This window comes from Cuculus canorus, chromosome 25 (assembly GCF_017976375.1).
Source record: "Cuculus canorus isolate bCucCan1 chromosome 25, bCucCan1.pri, whole genome shotgun sequence".
NCBI classification, from domain to species: Eukaryota; Metazoa; Chordata; class Aves; order Cuculiformes; family Cuculidae; genus Cuculus; species Cuculus canorus.
In genome coordinates, this window is record NC_071425.1 from 4,948,660 (window position 1) to 4,973,668 (window position 25,009).

General features: G+C 47.4%; 1 protein-coding gene across 16 annotated transcripts in view; it reads right to left on the bottom strand.

Moving 5' to 3' along the window:
* Positions 1-25,009, bottom strand: part of TANC2 (tetratricopeptide repeat, ankyrin repeat and coiled-coil containing 2) — a 225,301-nt gene that overhangs the window by 133,980 nt on the left and 66,312 nt on the right. For 8 of the 16 annotated variants that reach the window (XM_054088176.1, XM_054088185.1, XM_054088182.1 and 5 more), the window contains 2 exons: positions 8,916-8,987; positions 4,597-4,776 (listed from right to left, as the gene is read on the bottom strand). In XM_054088176.1, the coding sequence (XP_053944151.1) occupies positions 4,597-4,776; positions 8,916-8,987 (252 nt within the window). Of the gene's footprint in view, positions 1-4,596; positions 4,777-8,915; positions 8,988-14,899; positions 15,313-25,009 lie in introns of those variants that run through there. The other 8 variants (XM_054088190.1, XM_054088189.1, XM_054088188.1 and 5 more) reach the window with 4 other exon arrangements.

The window sequence follows — 25,009 nt, forward strand, 5'->3', positions numbered from 1 at the left end:
TGCAGGTGAGCACGGCGGCCGTGGGCGCGAGGCTGGGATGAGCCAAGCTGCAGCACCATCCCGTGGCTGAGTGTCTGCGTGGCACTGCCACCGAGCCAGCCACTCCTCCTGGAGCCAGGGACACATCCACACCAGCCTGTCCACCCGTGGCTGCTGCGCCGCAACGGCTGCCGGTGCCCTAAAGCAGCTCCCACTCAAGCGGCGCAGTGACAGGCAGCTCACACGCAGCTGCTGTAGCAGGAGATCCACAAGGCCGCGGTTTATACCCCACGTTAACGCAGAGCGGAACAAACCACCTTGTTTTACACCCTCATCAGGTTCCTTTTACTTCATGCATGTGCTCAGACAGATGACACACCGGGATTCAGAGCCACAGCTATGCCACCGAAAGCCGACACAATACAGCAGTTCTGAAGTCTCTGCTCACCAAGTGAAATTCAAAGTTTTAGAGATTCTTTCCATTTATTCCTCTATTTTATCTGAGCAAACAGGTACCGGCGTGGCTGCTCCCCAGCGCTCACACCCAAAGCAGCGGCCTCCCTGCCTCCCAAGCTGAGTTAGCACAAGAGTTTCAAGAGAACAAGTCGTTCCAGAGGGCTGAAATTGTTAATGCGGGTTTGTCACCATTAAACAAAGAACAACCAGAGTTTCCAAAAGAGAGATCTCGGCTTGTTTAGGCTGGCAATTACAATCAGCACCAAGAATATTTACTCGTTTGCTAAGAAATGGAGAAGAAAGAACTAACAATCCATATGGGTGTTTCCAAGGAGGATGCAGAGGGACGGGATGGTGACAGAACCCCAGACTGCCCACTTCCCAGCACTGTAAGTGACGGTGGTGGTGCTGGCAGACAGGATATCGCCCGTGGGTGTCCCCATCCTGGTTGGGTCTGGAAGGCATTGGGAACCAGGACAGTGGGTCCTCCCTGGAGTCACGGGAGGGGCGAGTCTCCAGCCTGCTCTGCTCTCGCCATCTCGGCAGGATCTGGTCAAAGAGGAGATGTTTTCTTTAGGAAAGAGGAAGCAATCAACTGCCTGAACACACCTAGAACATTCCTGCTCCTTACTATGAATTTTATTCTTAGGGAAAGTTCCCACATTCCCGAAGTGCAAAGGATGAATGTTCTCAAAGCAGGTGATTTGTGAGGAAACAGACTCCTTGGGTCGGTGCTTTCAAAGACATCAAAGTATCTAATTCTCACTGGATACAGGAGGAATGAGGCCTTGGAGAATCCGAATTTAAACATCCAAGCCACTTTTAGAGCAATATGATTTATTCCCTAAATTCCTAGCTAATATTCCCTCCTCCTCCCTCTGTGCTCTCACACGCACGTGCTCTTTCTAAAAGACTCCGACAGCTTGCAATCTGTCAACAGAACAAACGGAAACAGCCAAATACAGTGATGAATAAAATTAGCCCTGCGCATATAAATTTACAGCAAATGAATTAAAAACCTTTCCCCAGGAGGAGTCAGGGCGGCAGAGGGCTTTATACAAACCCTCTGCATGTGGCAGGTGCCACAGTAATAAAAGCAACTGTGTAACTGAGTCTTTCAGCTTAATATCTCATATCCTAACAAGGCTGGGCTCCTATTTTTGGCATCAATTCAGGAAAGCACTCGGGTACATCCATCTCTACAAGTGCCCTCCTGAACAGCGCTGCATTCCTGAATGAAGGTGCACAACACAACGGCATTACCTCCCTCACAGCTACAGCTTTGAGTTGCATCCAATAATGCTCTGGATGTATGGCAGAATATTACACAGAATCACACAATGGTTTGGGTGGGAACGGACCTTAAAGCCCATCCAGTCCCACCCCCTGCCGTGGGCAGGGACACCTCCCACTGGATCCGGTTGCTCCAAGCCCCATCCAACCTGGCCTTGAACCCCTCCAGGGATGGGGCGGCCACCACTGCTCTGGGCAACCTGGGCCAGGGCCTCCCCCATCCACACGGAGAATAATTTCTTCCTAATGTCTAATCTAATTTAACCCAATGGCTTTGAAAACCATTGCTCTCCTTGTGCGGCAACTTTTAAGCGCTGATTCTTCACCAGGAGAGTGGTGAGACCCTGGCCCGGTTGCCCAGGGAAGTTGTGGCTGCCCCATCCCTGGAGGTGTTCCAGGCCAGGTTGGATGGGCCTTGGGCAGCCTGAGCCAGTGGGATGTCCCTGCCCATGGCGGGGGGGCGTTGGAACTGGATGATCTTTAAGGTCCCTTCCAACCCAAACTATTCTATGATTCTATGAATTCATTCCAGACCAAAATCCGAACGATGTCTCCCACAGACCTCTCTCCAGGGCTGGAAGGAGGGGTTCTTTCTGCTTTTTATTACGTATTTTTCACGTTATGATTGCTGATAGAGCCATCGTTACTAAAAAAGCCCATGAAACAGTCTAACCTGGGGTTGACCACACCAATAGGAAATGTGTTCCTAGCCCCTGCAAACCAAGAGATGACAGCGGCAGGAAAGGGAGAGCCAACTACCACCCAGTGCACTCACAATGACAGTGGGTTTTCTCAGTCACTGGACTGTTCAGCAGAATGAGAACTCCAACCGTATCGAGTATTTATCAGCCTCTGAATCCATCCAAGTCTCTGCACGCAGAAACCCCTGATAGCAACACCTCTGCGAGTGACCTCAGCTTCTACAGGAAAAGCTTTAACGCGCTGCAAAATGTGTTCCTATTCCTTTTTACCAAAAGGGGATAGTTTAACTTTTCTGTGGAGGAAAAGCTGTTTAAAATCTACCACGTTAAGAACTCTCAAAGATTATATTACAAACAGATGAATAAATAGACAGATTGCACTGCGGTTCCAAATGGGTAAGTTTCTCTGCACCGTACAGACTTCTTGTCCTTTATTAAAAGCTAAGACAAACCCCAAATTAAGGTGACATTCCCTGATGCCCAGGAGAAGGGGCCATTTCAGTAGCTGTTCTCCCTTCCTGATAAACCTGATAAACCTACTGTACCGCGAGGCAGATCCATAATGACCCAAGATGCTTCAGCCCCTGAACGTGAGCAACTCACTTCGCAAAGAGCCTAAAAAGCCTTTTGTATTTAACTTTTCCTCTCTGAGGAATTCCAGACAGCAGAAATGCTAAAGCTGGCAGAGCCACATTTTGTTGCAAATGGTTTTAGGAATTAAATCTTCAGTAAAAGAAGAGAAAGATATGAGACAACAAAGTTTCTGATCTAAAAAACAATGCCATCCGCTATCCGACCCCTCCGCAGATCTGGAAATCACGGCGTGACTGCATTAGTCACACACAAATGTATGTAAGAAGCCAACAGCATGAGAAAGCCCCTACAATTGGATAATTTCTCACCAATTTTCTCTGCTCTGAAAGTCGCTTTGAAAAATCCATGTGGCAACTGTCAGACAGACAAAAGCCGCTCTTTGTAATGCTGCGGTTTCCCAGAATCACCCTCAGCTTCTTCCAAAAGGAATCACTGCTGGTATTGTGTAGGATTAACAACCAGACAGCAGAACGAGACAAAGTAGAGAAGGAAACCATCACAGCCAGTGAGATGCTGTGAAACCTCTCCATGTCTTCACTGTCCGACTGCTGGTTTTCACCTAAGCGCTTCCACGTCACAGGGAGGTTTTGGATCAGTGTTGCTTATCCAGACCGAGTTTGCAGCGATGGCACCTACAAGACTGCTCTAAAACCAGAAGAGGGCATTGGGCGAAACTGGGGTGAAACACATCAAAGATAGCGCAAGGCTGTGAACCTGTCTTCGCAAATCTACTATTAAATCCAAATTATCTATATTTTACAGATCCTTCTGCCCGACTGTCTGGCACCTTTGGAGCTCCACTGCTACCACGCGCACAGAGACCTCCAAGAGATCCTGCAAAGTCCCTCTGCCATGAGACGAGAATCTCTTCCTCCTCTCCTTTTCAACTTCTTTCATCAGAGGACAAGGAGAACAAAAGGGACAAAGTATATCAGATCTCCTTCTGTAAGCACAGATCTGCTGACACTGGGTACGCACTCCTGCTGGCGGTTTCTCTCTCCAGCAGCACATGAGGTAAGCATTGGGAAAGACAGGTATGCAGGGACAGCAGATGTTGGGTGAGGAGCAAGAGTTTCAAAACTGCTTCCAGTAGAACTATGACGTGGCTTGCATGGATGTCAGACTGCAAGTGCTTTTGAAATCCAACTATTTAGGTGTTCAAACCACAATTGCAGCAGATCAGATAAACAAAACAGTTTAAAAATAAGCATAAACTACAAAAAAAACCCCACTTTGCTCTGCGAGTTTATAATTTTGCTGATGTATTCTCTCAGCATTCAAAATTTCAGCGTCAAGTTCTTTAAAACTACTGTACCACTTCCACTGTGCAGGAACCCCAAAGTGGAACGGAAACACTTGCTCAGAAAACTAGAGAACATTTTTAAAAGAGATTCCTTTCAGAACAGCAAGATTTCTCCATCAAGATGAAACCAAATCCGTTCCTGGTTTTGACCAAAGCAGCTGCTACAACAAACAGTGACCTGTACACAGAAGCTTGTTCAAAGCATTTTCTTACAGATTTTTGCACTGACGGACCTTAAAAGCCCCACGGAACTTTATTTAAAGTCCTTACCAGTTAACTTCTTCACAGGTTGGAGCCGAACACTGATAGACTGATGTGTGAGTAAGGGGGAGGATGGAAGGGAGCGGGACATGCCCTCCATAATCCGAATGTGCTGCATACCTTCGGTCACAGGGAGTGGCGGAATAGCGTAGTCTGGTTCAAAAGCACAGTCGTTCTCTGTGGAGGTGCCTGATAGGAACATAAAGATAAGAGAGAATTGGTTAGAATACGAGGGAGTCCCCTGCTTTTATCACTCCTAGGTGGAGGGTGGGCTGGCTCGGGGAGCTGCATGGCCCTCGGACCCCTGTGAGGAGCAGAGATGGCTGCTCACGCTCATCGTGCGGAGTCTTGACACTGTCCTTGAAGAAATCATTTCTAGAACAGCATCTCAGCACCTCTCTAGATTATGAATAGCCATGAATAATTTATTCTGATTTTCTTCCCATTTGTCTTTCAGAGTCCCAGAGCCCCCAGTTCTGACGATAACTCAGACAATGCAACTGTCCTTTTACTGGTAGGTTTTTGTGCATTTACATTGCAGATTTCTAACAAACCCTGCAAGATAAAATAAATTTTGATACGAGGACCTTTAGCCTACCCCCCCCCCCAAAACGGAAGGAAAAAATCCCCTCCAAAAGCAGCCACCCCCTCCAACCCTCCTCTTCCACACAGAAGCACCTGGAGATTGCATCACTACAGATCCACACGGCAGACACCAAACAACATAGCAATACGTGAAGACAGAGCAATAAAGGTACACATTGCTAATCATTGCAATAAGTATTAATAACAAATGAGGGGCAGATAGTCCAGATCAGCCAGGTTTCCCCTGTTGGCTGCAGAACATAGAATCATAAAATGGTTTGGGTTGGAAGGGACCTCAAAGCTCATCCAGTTCCACCTCCTGCCATGGGCTGGGACACCTCCCACTGGACCCGGTTGCTCCAAGCCCCATCCAACCTGGCCTTGAACACCTCCAGGGACGGGGCAGACACAACACGGAAAGCTGTGCTCATGGCCACTGGGGTCCCCACCTCCAGCCAGTTCAATTACCAACCCAACACAGACAATTAACAAGTCACCTGCCAAACCAAGTTAACACCGCTAATGCTACTATTTTATTATGGATAATGGTGGGAGATCACCCTCATGCCACACCTCAAGAGATGGATTTTAGCTGTTAGTGCCTACCGATGTTCTTCCTCCATAAAGACATCTATTATTCCATTCCCATCGGAGAGTGGTGTGGTTGCCAGTGGCTGGCGAGTGCAGGTTTAGGAGAGAAAATGGAACTCCTGGACAGGGTGGTCAGACAAAATTGGGGAGTAAACCCAAGGGTGAATGCCTGCAGTTCATGGTACTCCAGAAGAGGACAATGGATTAACTTTGTTCTGGAGAGCCAAAGGACAACGTGAACAACCCAGCAGATTATTTACAATCAGAGGAAAAACCCATATTGAAATAGCTGTCAAAAATCTTGGACAAGCTTCCGATGTGTACTAGGAGGTATTGTCATTTGTGGCTGAAATCCACCCGCTGACGCCAGCTTGCAGGAACATCACTCAGCATTTCCATACCCTTCTCTACAAAAAACCCAATCAAGCACTGACACTCCTTACACGCGCCCTGACAGTTCCAAACAAGACTCTTCCTCTCCTACTGATGGAACACCTGCCACATTCAGGGCAGTTTGCTGAACACACATCTAGAGCCTCGTCCTTCCAGAGGTGAGTATTGTTCTTATTTCTGTACGCTCCGGTATGTCTGCTGCATCTCGATATCTTTTATTCATCAGAGACTGTCATTATTGCTGCAAAACAGAAGCCAGACGTTTTTCTATTCCTTTCATGCTGCTTTAATTAAGTGTGCACACGGATGCTCTAACGGAGGAAGCTCCTTTAAGAGGACAGAGCATTGCTGTTCTTTTTGGGTTTGTATTAAAAGATGACAATGCTGACAAGATTGTGCATTTTATAATATATATATATACACACATATTTAGAGCCAAATATCTATGTAGATAGATATATGTGTGTTTATATATATATACACAAGTATTTGGCTTCTCTTGCAGCCTGAGAACACTGGAATCACTGTCTTCCACAGTTCCCTGCCATCACCGTCATCTCCACACGAGCAGCAGCTCAGCCTTCCTTCTCAGTCGCAGAGCGTCCAAGCCGGGCACCCGCACGCCACTCAGACCCAACACTGCCAACTGCAATTCCCAGCTCCATACAGAGCTTCCTGGATATAACCTGATCCAGGCGCTCACTTTTCCCTGGGTTATTGCGAGCTGAGCACCTCTGCTGACTCTGCAAGCCTACTGACAATCACCCATCAGGGCCCGGAAAGGCAAACCAGCATGAGAGCCAAATGGGCATTGGCGTCGACAAGAACAAGCTGCGGTGCTTTTCCAAAATACATTTGGCAGCAGACATGAAGAAAAGGAACTGCCATCATCGATTTTCAGTCTTAAAAACAAAGTTCACATTTTCTCGGGCCAGATTTGGGGGTTTATGGGAATCACACATTTGGGACCTTCTGCAGCTGCAGGTCTAGGACACACTCAAGAGTCAGTGTGTTTCACTGGTCATTATGGTATAGTGCTCTGCTCTACTCTACTTTCTCTCTATTCTGCTCTTGTGAGACCCCACCTGAAGTCCTGTGTCCAGTTTTGGAATCCCCAACAGAATAAGGAGATGGAACTGTTGGAATGAGTCCAGAGGAGGTCACAAATATGACCCAAAGGCTGGAGCATCACAGCTCTGAGGACAGGCTGAGAGAGTTGAGGTTGTTCAGCCTGGAGAAGAGAAAGCTCTGGGGAGACCTTAGAGCAGCTTCCAGCGCCGAAAGGGGCTCCAGGAAAGCTGGGGAGGGGCTCTTGGTCATGGAGTGCAGGGATAGGATGAGGGGGAATGGTTTTGAGCTGAAAGAGGGGAGATTGAGATGAAATCTTAGAAACAAATGTTTTCCTGTAAGGATGGGGAGGCCCTGGCCCAGGCTGCCCAGAGCAGTGGTGGCTGCCCCATCCCTGGAAGTGTTCAAGGCCAGGATGGATGGGGCTTTGTTCAACTGGATCCAGTGGGAGGTGTCCCTGCCCATGGCAGGGAGTTGGAACTGGATGGGCTTTTAATTCTCTTCCAACCCAAACCATTCTGTGATTCTAAGCCTGCAGCATCATCAACCAGTTTTAGCCTAAAACGCAGGGCAACTGGGGGCAGTGTCTTACAAAGAAATAAAAATAATAAGAGCTTTGTAAGGTTTTCAGGAGTATTTTCCCTCCTACAATTCAAATGCTTTACAGCAAAACCAGTGAACTCAAAAAACCCACAATGAGCTATTTTCATTCCCCAGATGTTAGAATTTCCCTCTAATCCTTGCCAGAGTAAACAACATCACCAAGAGGGTAATTCAAATAGCTATCTTTCAGTCAGAAAGAGCAGTGGGTTATCAAACCCTCAGGTTGGGGATCATTCATGACTGAAATGGAACTCAGACAGGTTGTCTACAAAATGTACTTAAATAAAATCTTAATGCAAAGTGCATATTTGAAATAATAAACGTCAAGTATTCCCAGATAATAAGGCTTTATAAACAGCTGTAATGCTTGCACATCACACACAGCAACGCGGAAGGTCCTTATACCAGCAAGGATCACCTCCTTTCAGTCGGCTTGTTCATCAGAGCATAATCATGGAATGGTTTGGGGTGGAAGGAACCTTAGAGCCCATTCAGTCCCAATCCCCTGCCGTGAGCGGGGACACCTCCCACTAGATCCAGCCGCTGCAAGTGCCATCCAACCTGGCCTTGAACACTTCCCTCCAGGGATGGGGCAGCCACCACTGCTCTGGGCAGCCTGGGCCAGGGCCTCCCCATCCTTACAGGAAAACATTTGTTTCTAAGATTTCATCTCAATCTCCCCTCTCTCAGCTCAAAACCATTCCCCCTCATCCTATCCCTGCACTCTATGACCAAGAGCCCTTCCCCAGCTTTTCTTGAGGCCCTCTCAGCCCTGGAAGCTGCTCTAAGGTCTCCCCAGAGCCTTCTCTTCTCCAGGCTGAATAACCCCAAACTGCCCCAGCATCTATACCTCACACTGCCCAGGGACTCCTGAGCTGCACCATACAGCAGTCCGAACACCTTCAAACCACACACAGGTGGCCTGTTAGATAAATATTAGGAAATTTGGGTAATATTAGGAAATGTAGGTAATAACAAGGGTTCCAGAACTCTAAGAATACAGAGTCCTATGTAAAACACAGAACGTATATAGAGAGGGTGAACAAACAAGACACGAGTCACTGAGGCAGAATAACACTGAGGTTTACCTTGCCCAGATCGGCTCTGGCGGGAGTCTACACTTGCCTGTCTTCGGTCTGGTGGTTCCTCGTTCCCTCCATCTGCATGAGAACCAAAACAGCAGAAGTAGAACATCATAGTGGACAGGTCAGGCAGATGCAACTTTTCCTTCAGTCCCATCACCTATCTTGTCAGAGCAGCAGAACAAGAGCTGCCTCGTGCTGTCTGAAATGGGGGCAAACTGCTGACTGCCTTCTGCCTTGCTCCTTCCCAATTCTCGGCTCACTGAAAATGGAATCCTTGGGATCTAAGCCAGCTTTCCATTTCTCCTACTGACCCAACAGTAAGAAACTAGTAACCAAACCGTGTATCTTCAATAACTCCATTCGCTTTGGGCTATTATAGCAAAATATATCGAATGTTGAGCATTTGAAGAAAGAGATCAAGAGAAAAAAAAAAAAGAATATTCGCTGAAATTGGTTCCTTTCAAATCATTTATCAGCTAAAAACCAGGAAGGTTGGGATGAACAAAACCACTCTCATTATATCCTCTCCAAACTGTTTAGGAAAGCAGCTATAGCTAACAACCACCAAACCCATCTGGATAAATGCAGAGTTGGGTACAATATTCCACAATTAATTACATGCTGCTCTCCATCGATCGGCTGACCAGATTAGGAACAATAGATCCACACATCGATACTGATGCTTGAGCACACAGGGTTTGTGCAAGCTGAAAGCAAAAAGAAATCTGGTGATGCAGGTTGTAAAAGAGCAAAACCAGACATTTAAAATGCAGGATATATTCAAGGGGTCATTAGAGCCGATGGCCAGGGAAGGGCAAGCTTTGGGAATCTATAATAGCGAAATAACTGAATTCTTAAAAAGCCGCTTAAAAACTCAACAGGTGATTTCAGTATTTATACCTGTTGATTACACTAAAAGCAGCCGCACGCTGGTATGTTTCTATTGATATACATAAATATATATATATTTTAATAAATTTATACATATATTTTTAATATATTTATACATATATAAATATGTATATGTCCCCAAAGTCGTCCATCGGGCAGGCCTGCTGCGCCGCACAGTAACTCCTGTATCACACATGAGGAACACCCTTTCCCCTGGCCAGAAAGGTATGTTCTGTGCGGGAATCATATCATAGAATCATATCATAGAATCACCAGGTTGGAAAGGACCCACAGGATCATCAAGTCCAACCATTCCTAACACTCCTTTAAACCATGTCCCTAAGCACTTCATCCACCCGTTCCTTAAACACCTCCAGGGAAGGCGACTCGACCACCTCCCTGGGCAGCTGTTCCAGTGCCCCATGACTCTTTCCGTGAATAATTTTTTTCTGATATCCAGCCTGACCCTCCCCTGGTGCAACTTGAGGCCATTCCCCCTTGTCCTGTCCTCAGTCACTTGGGAGAAGAGCCCAGCTCCCTCCTCTCCACAGCCTCCTTTCAGGCAGTTGTAGAGAGCAATAAGGTCTCCTCTCGGCCTCCTCTTCTCCAGGATAAACAACCCCAGCTCTCTCAGCCACTCCTCGTAACCCTTGTTCTCCAGCCCCTCACCAGCTTCGTTGCTCTTCTCTGGACACACTCCAGAGCCTCAACATCCTTCTTGTGGTGAGGGGCCCAGAACTGAACACAGTACTCGAGGTGCGGTCTCACCAGTGCCGAGTACAGAGGGAGAATCCCCTCCCTGGCCCTGCTGGTCACACCGTTTCTGACCCAAGCCAAGATGCCATTGGCCTTCTTAGCCACCTGGGCACACCGCTGGCTCATGTTCAGTCGCTGTCAACCATTACCCCCAGGTCCTTCTCCTCCGTGCAGCTCTCCAGCCACTCTTCCCCCAGTCTGTAGCACTGCACAGGGTTGTTGTGCCCCAAGTGCAGGACCCGGCATTTGGCCTTGTTGAACCTCATGCCATTGGCCTCAGCCCAGCGGTCCAGCCTGTTCAGATACCTCTGCAGAGCCTCCCTACCCTCTGGCAGATCCACACTTCCCCCCAGCTTAGTGTCATCTGCAAACTTGCTGAGGGTGCACTCAATGCCTTCATCCAGGTCATTGATAAAGACATTGAACAGGGAGCACAGCAAGAGAATGGATAAGGAGATGGAGAACATAAGGCGACCCTTAAAAAGCAGGAGCACAGCCCAGGCTATGGAGAGGGGTTTTTCTTCTCTTCCCTTGGCAAAACACCTCCAGCCCTCAGTTTCCCTGCGCAATGTTCAGGCACCAGCAGTGGGTACCCTACAATTGCAATTTGTTTCTCTGCCACCTTTGCACGTTTCCCTGCTTGTACAAGAGCTGCACCTGAAGGGCTGCAGTGTAGAGCCACCTAAAGCCACTCAGAATTCCTGTATTTTCTCTCTGCTGCGCGTGCCCCAAAAAATCACTACAACTGCCCAGCGGCAGGGAGGCCACGGACCACAACCCTTTCCCTGCTTGCTTTTCCATTCTAGTCCCAAGAAGGTGACAGTGCAAATACGATCACAACTGCGACACACACAAGATGCCAGAGATCCTGGTGGGAGGGATACACGGAGCGTCCCTGCAGCCCAGCTGGTGGGAGTGAGCACTCACACATTACTGTCCCCATATTCCCACCAGTATCACACGACGCCGGTTCCAAACACTGCTTAGCTCAGCATACAGGTACCATCATAGAATGGTTTCGGTTGGAAGGGATCATAAAGGTCATCCAGTCCAACCCCGTGGTGAGCAGGGATATCATCATGAACAGCCCCCACCTACATGTCCACTTGCACGGCCTTGAGGTTACAGAGAAAACAAAAGCCTTTCGGTTCCAAACATAAACACACAATGCAAGATAATTATAAGGATCAAAAGTTTAAAAAGACAAGGGTTATCAAAATCAGGACTAAAACCCCGTATTTATAAAACCCACATATTTGTCATCAAAAGACAAACTCATTTTGGGTTTGTTTTTTTCCCTTGCACAGTTACTGTGAATACTGCAAACAAAGCCCCTGCCAGGCCAACCCAGCTCACTCCAACCATCCCAGGAATCTATGATCTGACCTCAAGGGAAACCCTCACGTGAAGGACAGGGTACGCAGCAGAGAGGGACCCACGACCCCATCCTTCCATGAGAAAGACCAGGAGGTCCCCATGGACAGGGAGATGCAGTCCAGTTGGGTTAAACTACATTAAAAAAAACTCTGAAATAAGACTCAAAATAAGATTCAAAATCTACTGCAATTTAAAATCAAAGCAAATCAATGGAATGTTTGGTGACAGGAACCATTTCTGAGTTTTTCTTCAACTAACAGAGTAACTTTTCCCACAGCACTTTGCGATATGGTTTAGGCAACAGCTGAACTCCGGACACCGATGGCAGTCAGTATTTCATGATGTCAAGAACACAGTTTCACCACCACAAACGGGATCCCTGCTGTACGGCCAGACGGATACAACAGAACCAGAACTGGTGCTTCGAGGAGCAGCGCCAGCGCAGCAGCGGAGCTGAAGCCCACAGTGGGACGCAGCCGTTCCGTCTGGGAACGCAGGATTCAGAGCCTGCCACAGATTTCCCGGGTCATTTGCAAGTTGCATGATATATCGAGGGGGAAAGAAAGATCACAGTACGTTAACTTCCCAAATAAATTTAGGAGGGTGGGAAAGGAGAAAAGAAAGCTGATGACTCAGCATATATTTTGTGTGTAGTCGGGAGTGTGATTGCACTCGGCCGTTTGGTGCAGCTGCAGCACAGGCTGTCTCTTGAGAGAGACCCCGTGTCATCCAGCGGGCATTCTCTAATCCATCCAGGGGCTTTTAATGAGGAATATTCTCAGGAGAAGCTCAGCTGTCGCAAAGCTGTCCCTCTCACCAGCGCGAAATGGGCAGGAACGCATGTGCGCACACCTAACGTGCGTCACTAACGCCTCAGGGTTGCTGCATGGACGCAGCGCAGACGGGCAGGCTGCGGGCCGCTCGGGAAGCTCTTCACCCTTCAGCCCTTCCCTCAGGGTTCAGGTACCACCAGCAGCACCCACGGGGACCTCCCGCAGGCAGATCCAGCAGGACGCAGCCTCCAGCACAAAGCTGGCACCTTCCCCCTCCAGGCAGGGATTGTGAAGTGATGACTACGTGCAATAAAAATAAGAATAAATACCAAAAAATCAGCGCCGGGTGGTGGGAAAGGCCAGCATCCGTGGAATTTCAGAGGGGCTGCAGGGAGATCCGGAACAGTTCACAGTTCAGAGCTGAGCAACTGAACTGTTTAATGTTTCCCTCTCTTTGCTCCCGCTCTGCATTCCGAGCTCAATCCAGTCCCCGCAGTGGGGCAGCAAGGTTAAGAGGGAACAACTCCATAAGTAATTAATGAGTTATCCTCATGTACATCCAAGAAAAGGAAGAAATCACTGTTGCTAAGGGAACATCGATTTCTGAACTTTTAAGTGCTGGAGCTCACAGCCTGGATGGTACTCAGCCCCGGTGCATACCAGGTACTGTTCCAACAGCACCGTTAGTTATTCTATTTATCATGGAATCACAGAATGGTTTAGGTTGGAAGTGACTTTAAAGATCATCCAGTTCCAGCCATGAGGTAACTGTTGGCGTTTGCTTCAGTAATACTGATTATTTCTAGGCCTGACCTACTGTGCGAGCAACGCTCTGCCCGTATCCCTCATGCAAGCGCAGTAAACGAGGCTGCTGTAACGATCGCCAGCACAGTCAAACACCACAGCTATTGACCAAGCTTCTAAAAGAGGTCACCAACAGTAAATCGGGTGCGAGAACATTGCTTGAAAACACAGCCCGCTGTGTGAATTTGAAATAAAGATCAGAACAGATTAAGACAAACCTGGTAAAGGGAGCTTCTATAGAAGTTGCCAGAGAAACAGAACACAGTTATTTTTGACAAATACCCCAAAGAAGCGAACGACGCAGTAAAATCCCGGCTGAGCACCTGTGTTCTCTTGTATCGAGCAGTGAGAGGGAGGAAAACTTCTGTGATTTTTTTTATGTTTAAATATCGCAGGGTGAAGGAATTCCATTAAGGTGCACACTTCACTCTCATTTCAGAAAGATGCTGTCTCATCAGCACCTGACATCGCTCCAGTGGGACACTGGACAGGAAGCAGGGTCAGGAACCCAAAGAAGGCTGTCCGAGCAGGTGATTATGTGGCAAAGGTACAGCAAACACTAACAGCTCTTAATTCTTTTTCTCGATTACAAAGAGATTAAGTGATCTCAACAATCATGTTTAGGTCTGGGAAACGCCTGCTTCCTGGACCTCCCTCGCCCACTTCCCGCATCTTCCCTCACCTGCTTCCCAGTCCTCCCTTGCCTGATTTCTGCATCCTGCCTCTCCCGCTTCCCAGCACACACTCGCCTGCTTCCCTGCCTTCCCTTGCCTGCTTCCCCACCCTCCCTCGCCTGCTTCCCTGTCCCCTCATTCCACCAATTTTCCTTTGACAATCAATGACACAACAAATCCCCTCTGAGGCACAGAACAGCTGCATTCTTTGGCTAGAATAAGGAAACATCAAGGATTTCAGTGACCCCACCAAACAAACCCCGCGCACGCAGCTCCGCAGGGAGCGGCAGCACTCCGCAAACCCCGCAGGATGCATCTGCAGCGCCCGCTCTGATGTCAGCAGCCAGAGCAGCTCCGTCAGCATCACCTCGCTGCCAGGTGTGTGCAGGGAAGGCAAGGACAGCAAGGTTTACATAAAATAGTTTGCCGGCAGCCCACTATTTCTCTTTGAATCAAAGCAGCTGTCTCACACACAAAGCGACCAAACATCTGCCCGGTTCTTTTATCCGGCACAGTGGTTCTGAACACAGAACACATCAGGGTGGGTCAGGCTGCTTCATGCATGCTGGGAAATCTGCTGCAAGAACTGACTGCATTGATGTGCCGCTGCCGTAACGGCAACCGACAGCGCGCTCTGCTATGACAGCTTATAAATCAATACTTTAAATCCGCATCCCATCAAAATCCTATTTGGAAAACACAGAAGACTCACACAAAGCCAGTGCAGCGGTCAGCAACTGATCTGCCTCCAGCGCAGCCCGGCGTCCCTGCGGAAGGAAAAGTCTGCCTCGTGCACAGCGTAGCGTAAGGCGAGGTGGCTCCCAGCTGCCATCATGCTCCCAAAACACAGACACAGCAAAAATAAAACCACAAATCAAAGCACCGTAGGGGATAAAGTGCCAGGTCGATGTGCGCGGAGACAGCAGCCGGAGCGGCTCGCAGACCTCACGGCATCGCTGCTGCTGCTGCAGGAGTGCTGGGTCCCGTCCCCGGAGCCTGCGGCGGCTCAGCCCAGCGTAGGAGAGGTAGTTGCAAATCTTGCTCTCAGCAATCCCGATGGATTCCAGCCAAGCGAAGGAATGACGCGTGCCAAACGCACCTGCCTGCTGTCCTCCCAGGGGTGAGCTGTGCCTGGAAAGAGGCGGAACGGACCCAAATGGAGCACAAGGGGAGAACAGGCTCGGTCTGGGGCTTAGGATAATAAAAAAATCCTTCCTGATTGAGTTTGTTAGCAGTTTTCCGCTTCAGAAAACAGACCTAAAATTATCACTGCACTAAAATCAGTACTATTAGAATTATTATGATGAAAATTACCAAGAACTACATTAATTTACCATGAGAATAAAGCATCTGCCCGAACCAGTGGGAGTGCTGGGGTGCAGGAGGGCTGTGGATGGGAGAGGGAATGGTAGGACAGACCTGGGTTACGGATCACCACATCATTAAAAAAGAGCTTCCAAACACGTTGAATCCCCTAGGAACAACTGTGGTAACACACAACCCATAAAAGCCACACAAACCATGCTGTATCTGTGCAGAATTATTTTTCTGCAATAACGTTAGGGATAACATTAAATAAATGGCTTCAAATTTCCAGACTTGGACCTACTCCAGTGAACAGATCTGCGTCCCATGGCCGAGAGCACACCCCAAGGAGGGATCTTCCGAAGGGGAGCTGAGCAATGAGATTGCACAATGCCAAAAAGGAACAATCCCAACCCCTAGTTACGCCACTGCCCTGGTACCAAAACCCCAAAGCAGTGAAAGCTTCTCCACTGTGCACTGTCCGCTACGGAAAGCATTGGGAGACAGAAGTCCATTTGGTAACTGTTAATCCAGGGGGTAGCAAGAGACCATCTTCCTTGTTTGCAAACTATTCTTTGTGATGAGGATGGGGAAGGCCCTGGCCCAGGCTGCCCAGAGCAGGAGTGGCTGCCCCATCCCTGGAGGTGGTTCCAGGCCAGGTTGGATGGGGCTTGGAGAAACTGGATCCAGTGGAAGGTGTCCCAGCCCATGGCACAGGTTGGAATTGGATGGGCTTTCAGATCCCTTCCGACCCAACCCATTCAGTGACTCTATGATTATGAACAAGTGATTTCTGGAGTTGTGGCTGAATCGAGACACAACAGAGTTCAGAAACCTGCACACTTTGTCAGCACATCCAAAGGCCAGGACACAAGGACACATGCTCTCTCGGTTATTCCATTACAGCTCATGGAATTACATTGCAGATATTATCCATAACTATAAAAATACGTGTGCACTTTATACTTCATGCAGTTTAAAACGGCATTAAGAAGTACATTATCTAAATTTATAAACAGAAGCCAGCTGCCCGCCGTCCCTGAGCGACATCTGAGCTCATTATGGAACAATTTCCAGCGGAGAATGCGATCTGCAGGGAAAGCAGGAGTTTTTATTTGTCCCAATGGCTGTAAGAAAAGGCAAAAGCAGTTGCGTGGGCTCTGACCAATCAAAGCAAACCCAGAGGCTCCCCCAGAGCCCAAATACCCCACCCAATTCCTAATGCCAAGGTTGGTTGGTCAAGGACGTATCCTGGAAGGATGCATTTTTCCTCTGAAGGTCTCAATGGCTTATTTTTATTTTTACTCATAAACTTTTTATCTAAAGAAATCTGACACATCCATGATCTTTTAGATAGAATAAACTTAGAATTCACAATAGCTCTTAATTTCTCTAACACAGCCATCCCTAACCAGATCAAACAAACGCATACTTGTAATTCTCCTTAAAAAACACATATTCATCTAAAAAGAGGATCCAGAACAAAATGACAGGACACAACTCAACAGAAAATTAGATTGGTGAAGTATATTTTCAAAACAACTGGACTCATTCCGACTCTTTCGGTTCCATTCAGTTCCCAAAGGCTTGCAGTGACAGGACGAGGGGGAAACGGGTACAAACTGGAGAGGGGCAGATTTAGGCTAGACAGAAGGAGGAATTTCTTCACCATGAGAGTGGTGAGGCCCTGGCCCAGGTTGCCCAGAGCAGTGGTGGCTGCCCCATCCCTGGAGGGGTTCAAGGCCAGGTTGGATGGGCCTTGGGCAGCCTGAGCCAGTGGGAGGTGTCCTTGCCCACGGCAGGGGGTTGGAACTGGATGGGCTTTAATGTCTCTTCCAACCCAAACTATTCTATGATTCACTCGCTGACCATGAGACTGGGGTTCAAGCTCACCAGTGCTCCTAGAACCCCAGCCAAACTGACCAGCCACCATCACTGCATTCCAGCTGGGTAATCTCGGTTAGATTTGCCGGTCAGACACACAGTATCTGTCCCTAACCCATTCGGATGAACAAAACTAACAGGGAGAGTGGCAGCCTCACCTGGGTGCTATTTAAAGCATTTAAATAAATTTAAAGTGGATCCTTTTGGAAATGACATGAATTTACCGGGGCAGAGGATGCCATCACCCACTCACAAGGTGCTCGTTTCCAGCAATCTGCATGCACCAGCTTGTAATTCTTCCCTGCGATGATGCTGCAGGCTCTTCTGGGGGCAACACGGATGAGCAGAGGGGAGAGCCATGGCCACAGCTCCCAGGGAGAAAAAGAATAAGAAGCACTTGCCGCTTCAAAAGTCACCATAAGGCAACACAACTACAGATACAAAGGATGGAATTTTATCCACCCACTTAATAAAGGCTGAGGAGCCACAATGGACAGCTTGGATAAAGCTGATCAAAGCACCGGAGTCAGAAGTGACTTCACTGACATGGGAGTAAATGTCAGCATTATCCATTTTACAAGACAAGACAATAAATCAGTTTAATAATTGGATGCAATATTGATTTAAATGATAGAAAATATGGTTTTTTCAAAATTTGTTGGCAAATATTTAAAATACTGCTTTGTTAATTGTTCTGGAAGACATTTAAAAATTATCCTACCACACAAGATGGAAAACACAGTCAACGAGAAGACAGTTCTCCCAGGCAAAATATCTGTTTGCTAACAAAACCAGAGGGCCTGATCACTCGCTCAGAGTCCCTGCCAGCATCACGTTATTGCTGCATAATTTTGCCTTTTACTTCTGACTTCTATTTTTGATGAAATCCTTCGTTAACAAACCACATGGCACCCCGAAGATAAACAACGCTGTCGGGTGAGTGAGGTCCATTAACCCAGTTAACCTGGGCCTTCTTTCCCCTCAATTTTTCCTTCTTAAAAGCAACGTGCACCCGCACCGCCCGGGCGATGTCTCCAGGCCCAGCGGGGCTTTCCCAAACATTTCTCTGGGACAGGTTCTTCATTAGCAAAGCAGCGTTAGATCATGCAACAAAAATGTAACTCTGACCAGAGGAACACACCTTGCAATCCAAACTTTCAACATCTGCACCTCAGACAGCTCTATCTGGGAAACTGGCATGGAAAGAAACCTCTTCAACCAAGACACTCGTGCCTGGTTCCTGGGCCAAGTGGGCAGTGTGAGCCGCAGCAAGGTATTTCTGATCCAACAAACTAGAACATGTAGCTTGGAGTGTTATCTTACAAGGAACTCTGTTGATGATGACGATAATTTGGTATTTGGGAAGAACCAGCCAGTTGGTGAAGCCACTCTGGAGTACTTAACATCCGGAGACTGCGTCAAACCTACTCAAGCGCAGTGAGAAGAGAGATGGGAACAGCCTTCGCCCTTCCTCCTCTTCCAGGTGACTCAGACACAATGTCCAGAGGAGCTTCCCTTATCCGTATTTGGTAACCCAGCAGCTCCTAAGAGGCACAATCTAGACCTAAAAATTACAGAATGATAGGAAAACAAACCTGTTTTCATTTACATTAAAGCCCAAATTGTTTCCTTCCTTGCAGTGGAAGGAAACTTCCATTTTAGCCAGTTGAAAGATGTGGTGCTTTATATTCTGGGATAAGGAGGGCTTGCTTGCAAGCTGAATGAACACAGAATGGACTCTGGTGTCTGCACCCACCAGCAGGAGTTACGAGTCCTTACACCTTCCAGTCTGAACAGAGGTAGGATTAAGACCTAAACTTGTAGTGGGAAGCAGAGGCAGGAAGAGGCAAAAATAACCAGAGTATCTCAAAAGGTAACCAAAGAACAACTCCACAGATGGTACAGACGTTCATTTGTTAAAACTCATTACCAGGTGGGAAAACCCTTTGTTCTGTCGGTGAGAGCTCTCAATGTCTAGGGGGGAAGCTGGCGATGAGGGCAGGGGATGGGAGCACAGGAGGACGAGAGCTGCCTGCCTGCCACATTCCCTCCCTGTCATCACTGACTCAACACGCTCCTGCTCTCCATCTGCAATACTTGTGTACTCCAACACGGCTGTCTGGGACCTTCAGCAACCACAAGCATTTTCAGCTTCAAGTAAAAAGCATGACAGATTTACTAATTATTCCAATTGACTGAATATGTTAAAATGTAATTAAGTAAAAACAATTAACACTATATGCAACATCTGCTTTTCTTAACAGCTACAACAAGAGTTATCTATTTAGGAGGGCAAGTTTTGTCTTTGCATTTATGCAATTAGAAGTTCAAACAGCATTTTTAGAACAGCTTAGTGGTCATCTGTCCTAAAATTAGCTAAGAAATTGGTACAAGAGACTGGAGCTCAAAATAGGTTATTCTGATGACAGGCGCTCTGCTGCTAGCGCTCTGCAATCCCTGAAGAATGGAAAGAGCACAGTGAAAGGGATGTGCTATGGATTCAAAGCCTTACTGCATAGGAAAAACGCTCCAAAATGCCCTGAACCCATAACTGACACATCAAAAATATCATTTTGGCCTGGGCTGAACCCATGGCAATCCGAAAGCCACCACAGCTCTTTCCCTAGGAATGAGCCAGAGCCCCGTACTCATTTCAACCAGTCGATGCTCCCCATCTGTAGCTGCGGTCCAGCACAGGGAGACACCCGGCAATGACTGCATGGGGAGAGCAAACCCATGTGGCCCAGTCACCGGCACAGGAATGCTTCCCACAACACCACCAGCTCCTGTTGCTGCCTCCAAGATGCTCTGCTCAGCAGCTGTCCCACCTCCCTAGGAAAGCACAAGCACAGCCTAACAAAATACCAAGCAAAATATTTCAAGTACTGCCAGAGGTTTAAGTTAATCTTGTTTCAGAACTCAAAACACCTCTTCTCAGCCACTACATTTCATGGTTTGAGCTGCTAGGGCCAAGGTGTCCTCCTTGCACTTTAATCAGCTTCACAGCTACTGCACTGTTAACTGCTCCGCGCAAGCATGAGGAGGCTCTGCTGCCAACGCTGCTCTAAGTGATTTTCCCAAGATCACTGAGCAAATCAGTAAATCGGTGCTGTTGTGACTATGAGTCCCTGATTTCACCTGCAGACCACAGCGCTTTGCCTGCCCAGATGTTCTTAATGCAATTACTCCGTCAACCGCACTGACTCATCCAGGACTGCAGGAAATAGATTTTGGGCAGAGCATACGGCACTTTGCTCTTACCATTTGTCACAATTAATGTGCAGTTTGAAATGGAGCCTTCCAGCTCCACGTGTGCATGGGATAATCAATCACTGTAGTATTGGCACAATTAAACACACCTGGACAGGCTGGAATGAAAATTGTTACCGCCCTCCAAACAGCAGTGTGTCGTGCAGCACTGACCACAGCCATGCGACTGCTGAGTCAGAAAATTACAGTAAGATAAGGCCAAGGTCAGGCTGGATGGGGCTTGGAGCAACCTGATCCAGTGGGAGGTATCCCTGCCCATGGCAGGAGTTGGAACTGGCTGGGCTTTCAGGTCCCTTCTAACCCAAACTATTCCATGATTCTGTGATCACTAAGGAAAAGCAAAACGGAAAATAAAAAATCCTGCCTGAAAATTTTGTATTTCATAGCATTGCACTGTTTTCTCAAACAGCTGTAACACTGAGTTACTTCCATCATCAGTCCTTATTGCAGTCTGCACTCACTGCAGCCGATATTAACTCTTCAATTCCACTGCCAATGCATTTACAAACACATTACAACTTCTTATCAAAGCTATTTCATAGAATCATTTGGTTGGAAAAGACCTTTGAGATCATCGAGTCCAACCATACCTATGCAGTATTAAACCCTCCTTGAACACCTCATCTATCTGTCTTTTAAACCCCTCCAGGGACAGGGAGTCCACTGCCTCCGTGGGCAGCCTATGCCAATGCCTGAGAACCCTTGCGGTGAGGAGCTGAAACGCACCAAGTGCAACCAGAACTCGTCTTCCAGTCTGTCACCACCTGGAATCCAAATAACTCAATTTTAAAAGTTATACTTAACCACTGAAGTAGCAGTAACGCAGCCCAAACACCCTCAGGAATCCTCTTCCTTACAGCTCCAGTGGCTCTACACTGTGACCGAGAACACGTCACGGATGGATACAGTCACGTTTTGTGGCCTTTGATCACAAACACCACTTGCTCTCCTATTTAAGGCAATTATACAGTGAAATATAAAAAGCAGTTAATGGTTCTAGTTAGTTGGGAGAATGATTAATTATTTTAACAATTATTTTGCAGACACTACCGAAGCAGTAGTAGTAACATATACACAGATTTACAGCGAGAGGGCTTTAAAGGCATTATTAACTATTAAACAGGAAAAGCAATACACGTATATGCAGTGTCATTCTGTCCCAGCACCGGATTCCCTCCCCACTGAACTATTTCTAGACAGCCCTGCATTAATTTTAGATGGCACCGCAGAGTCTACACTGACATAGCAATCCCTGCACCACTCCGAAAGGCTGTTCTCAAGTACCACACAATGCCCGATTTAGTTGGGAACAACACAAAAGGGTCTAAAAAAGGAAATGGAGGAAGAGGAGAGCATTAGCAAATCATCTCTGGCTGTCCAGGAAGGAGTCTGCCAGTGCCACGGGATGCCAGCGGTCTGTCACCGCAGCACCAGCCGAGCTGCCTGCAGGATCACAGACTGCTTTGCAGAGACCAGACATAAATCTCTCTAATTAATACAATTACAGACACTCTTTATAGTAATTTTCTTTGATTTATCAGTCGGGAGGTACAATCAGTCTGGTACCAGCACGCTGTACGTGATGGCTTATAAACAGTTTCTGCCAGTTACGATGATGTTGCAGATTGCTGACACCCCCGAAGGTCAAGATGCTCCTCCGTCAGTTATAAAGGAGAATGAAATACTCACAGGCAAAAAACTGCTAGAGCAAAAGAAAACAATTTTAGAAACCAATGAACTTCTCTTGCATCAATATTCCAGCGAGTTCTGCTATGTAAGCTCTCCATGGGAAAGAGCACTTTGTGCAGTGAGGAACCCCCTCCTCACAGAAATGCAACCCACCGAGCACAGACTGATAACCAGCCCAGCACCGAGAGGACACGGAGGTTTACCTTGAGCATCTAATGCTCTTTACTGCCACAGCGACAAAAAAATCCCTTCCCAACTAGAGAGGAGCTAGAAACCTACAAATAAAGACTCTTACAATGATATAAAATACAATCAGAAACAATCCAGAAGTGATTGCTATGGTAAATAACCAATAGTTTGAATACAAAATGTTTCTAAAGACTTAAAGCAAAATTACCTGCCTTATGGCAAACAGCCGGCCACGCTTCCTGTTAAAAATCATTTAAAAACTGGTAAACCCAGTCTGGTGCTTTGTTTTCACACACTCTGCCTGGCTCTCAGCACCACGGCTGCAAGCATCTGACAAGAGCAGATGGTACAACATTCAAACCCAGCACCGTGTCAGAGGTTACCTAAAAACCTTACAGCGTCAGGAATCGTTGCAAGGAAAAGACAGGAAAAGCAACAAATCGCACGGCTGGGATGCCCCTCCGCAGGAATGGGGATAAGGAATCATGAACAAACCTCCCTTGCAGAAAGCTTATGAGGAAAATGTACCTAACCAGACGGTGCACCGTGAAGTAGGATCCAGGGAGCTGCAGGTCTGTCAGCCCCACCTCGGTGCCAGGGAAGGTTAGGGAGCAGATCCTGAGCGCTGTCACCCGGCATGTACAGCACAACCAGGAGATCAGGCCCAGTCAGCATGGGTTTAGAAACGACGGGTCCTGTTGGACTAACTGGATCTCCTATGACCAACCAGGTAACCTGCTTAGTAGCTGAGGGAAGGGCTGTGGACTTTGTCTACCTGGACTTTAGTAAAGCCTGTGATGCTCTTTCTCACAGCATTCTCCTGGGAAAACTGACTTCTTGTGGCTTGGATGGGTGAACTCTTCTCTGGGTAAGGATGGCCAAATCCAGAGAGTTGTGAATGGACTTCAATCCAGCCAGTGGCTCATTAAACAGCATTTCAGCAATGTACAAGTTTTCCTCTGCACCTTGATAGCGCTCTTGCTTTCATACCATGAGGTGAGTTAGCTGGGACTTCCCATTCCCATTCATAACAGAAGATCACAACCTTGGAGTGGGGGTGAATTCCTGTGGGTAAAACACCCGGGTGCCTCCGTGGCTGCTGCAGAAACTCCTCCTGCTCCTTCACACATGGGTTCACAGTCAAGAGGCAGGACTTGGCAAGGAAAGGAGTGTTAATCTGAGGATTTCATCTGGGACAACATTGTTAGGCTAAGGAATTTCCATTTCCTCCTGCAAGTGATCTCCATATATTTACATGCACGCGGGGAACTGGAGGAAGCCCTCAGAGCCCACTGGCAGAGTGAGGATTTCTTCGCCAGCACTGCCGCCCTAACACATCCACCAGCGAACCAGGCCAACTTCCAAATAGGATTAAGCCTATCTGAGGAGACTTCCTTTCAGCCCTAAAAGAGATGGTTTCATCCAAAAACGTACGGACACAATCCAAATCAATGGGTTAGGGTTTACACTAAATCCAGAACACACGCACGGATTATTTCACTTGACCAGGCTGGATGGGGCTTTGATCACCCTGATCCAGCGGGAGACGTCTCCACTCATGGCAGGAGCAGTCGAACTGGATGGACTTTGAGGTCTCTTCCAACCCAAACCATTCCATGGTTCTGTGATCCTGCCTGTGACCAGGGCTCAGCAGGACCTTTCCATGCAGTTCCTCTGCCCTTGCTATCACTACTTCATTCACTGTTCTGTTTCTTTTGAGCTGCCCCACTATCTGGAGGAGGTGCAAAAAAATTGTTTATGCTTATCTTTGTTTTGCTCAGCAATTTAAAACTGAGGCTGTTGAGAATTTCATTTAATGAGGCCAAGTTTTGCATAGCATCACATTATGTAAAATAATGACACTTTAAAAATTACTGCTATAGAGAAGATTATGGAGAAACCTGTAAGTGCTAAAATTACTCTATTTATGTAGACAAACTCCGAAGTTTATTAATGAAAGTTTGCAGCGAAACAGCTGTTCTGCTGATTAAATAAATTATAGGTAAGTTTTCATGTTTGCTGCCTCAAGCAGGCAGTGACTCAAACACCACAGACCAACTACGTAAAACTCAGAGTGCAGAGAGACATGCAGCGCAAGACACGAGAACGTGAAAGCAAAATTCAAACCATCCATTAGTTCAGGTGGCTTTCAGACTTAAATAAAATTATTACTCCTTGTTTGGAGAGTTCTGAAGAATTCCTGACACAAGGATCTCTGTCAAAGCATCCTCCAGGTTCCAGGGGAGAGAATGGTTGATGATGTATTGACTTAACAGAAAATTTAAGCAAGCAAGGGTAGGTGAACACTCAGTTAAGGAATGCACAAAAACCTGTCCTTGATGGCATGAAAGGAGAGCTGGTTTTGCAGCTTTGCACCCCATTTCCAAATTCACATTAGGTCACAAGCAGAGAAGAAAAGCAGAGAGCAAACACCCAACCGTCTCCATTTCTTTCTCATGCTCTGAGCAAAGCTGCAGGCACGGCC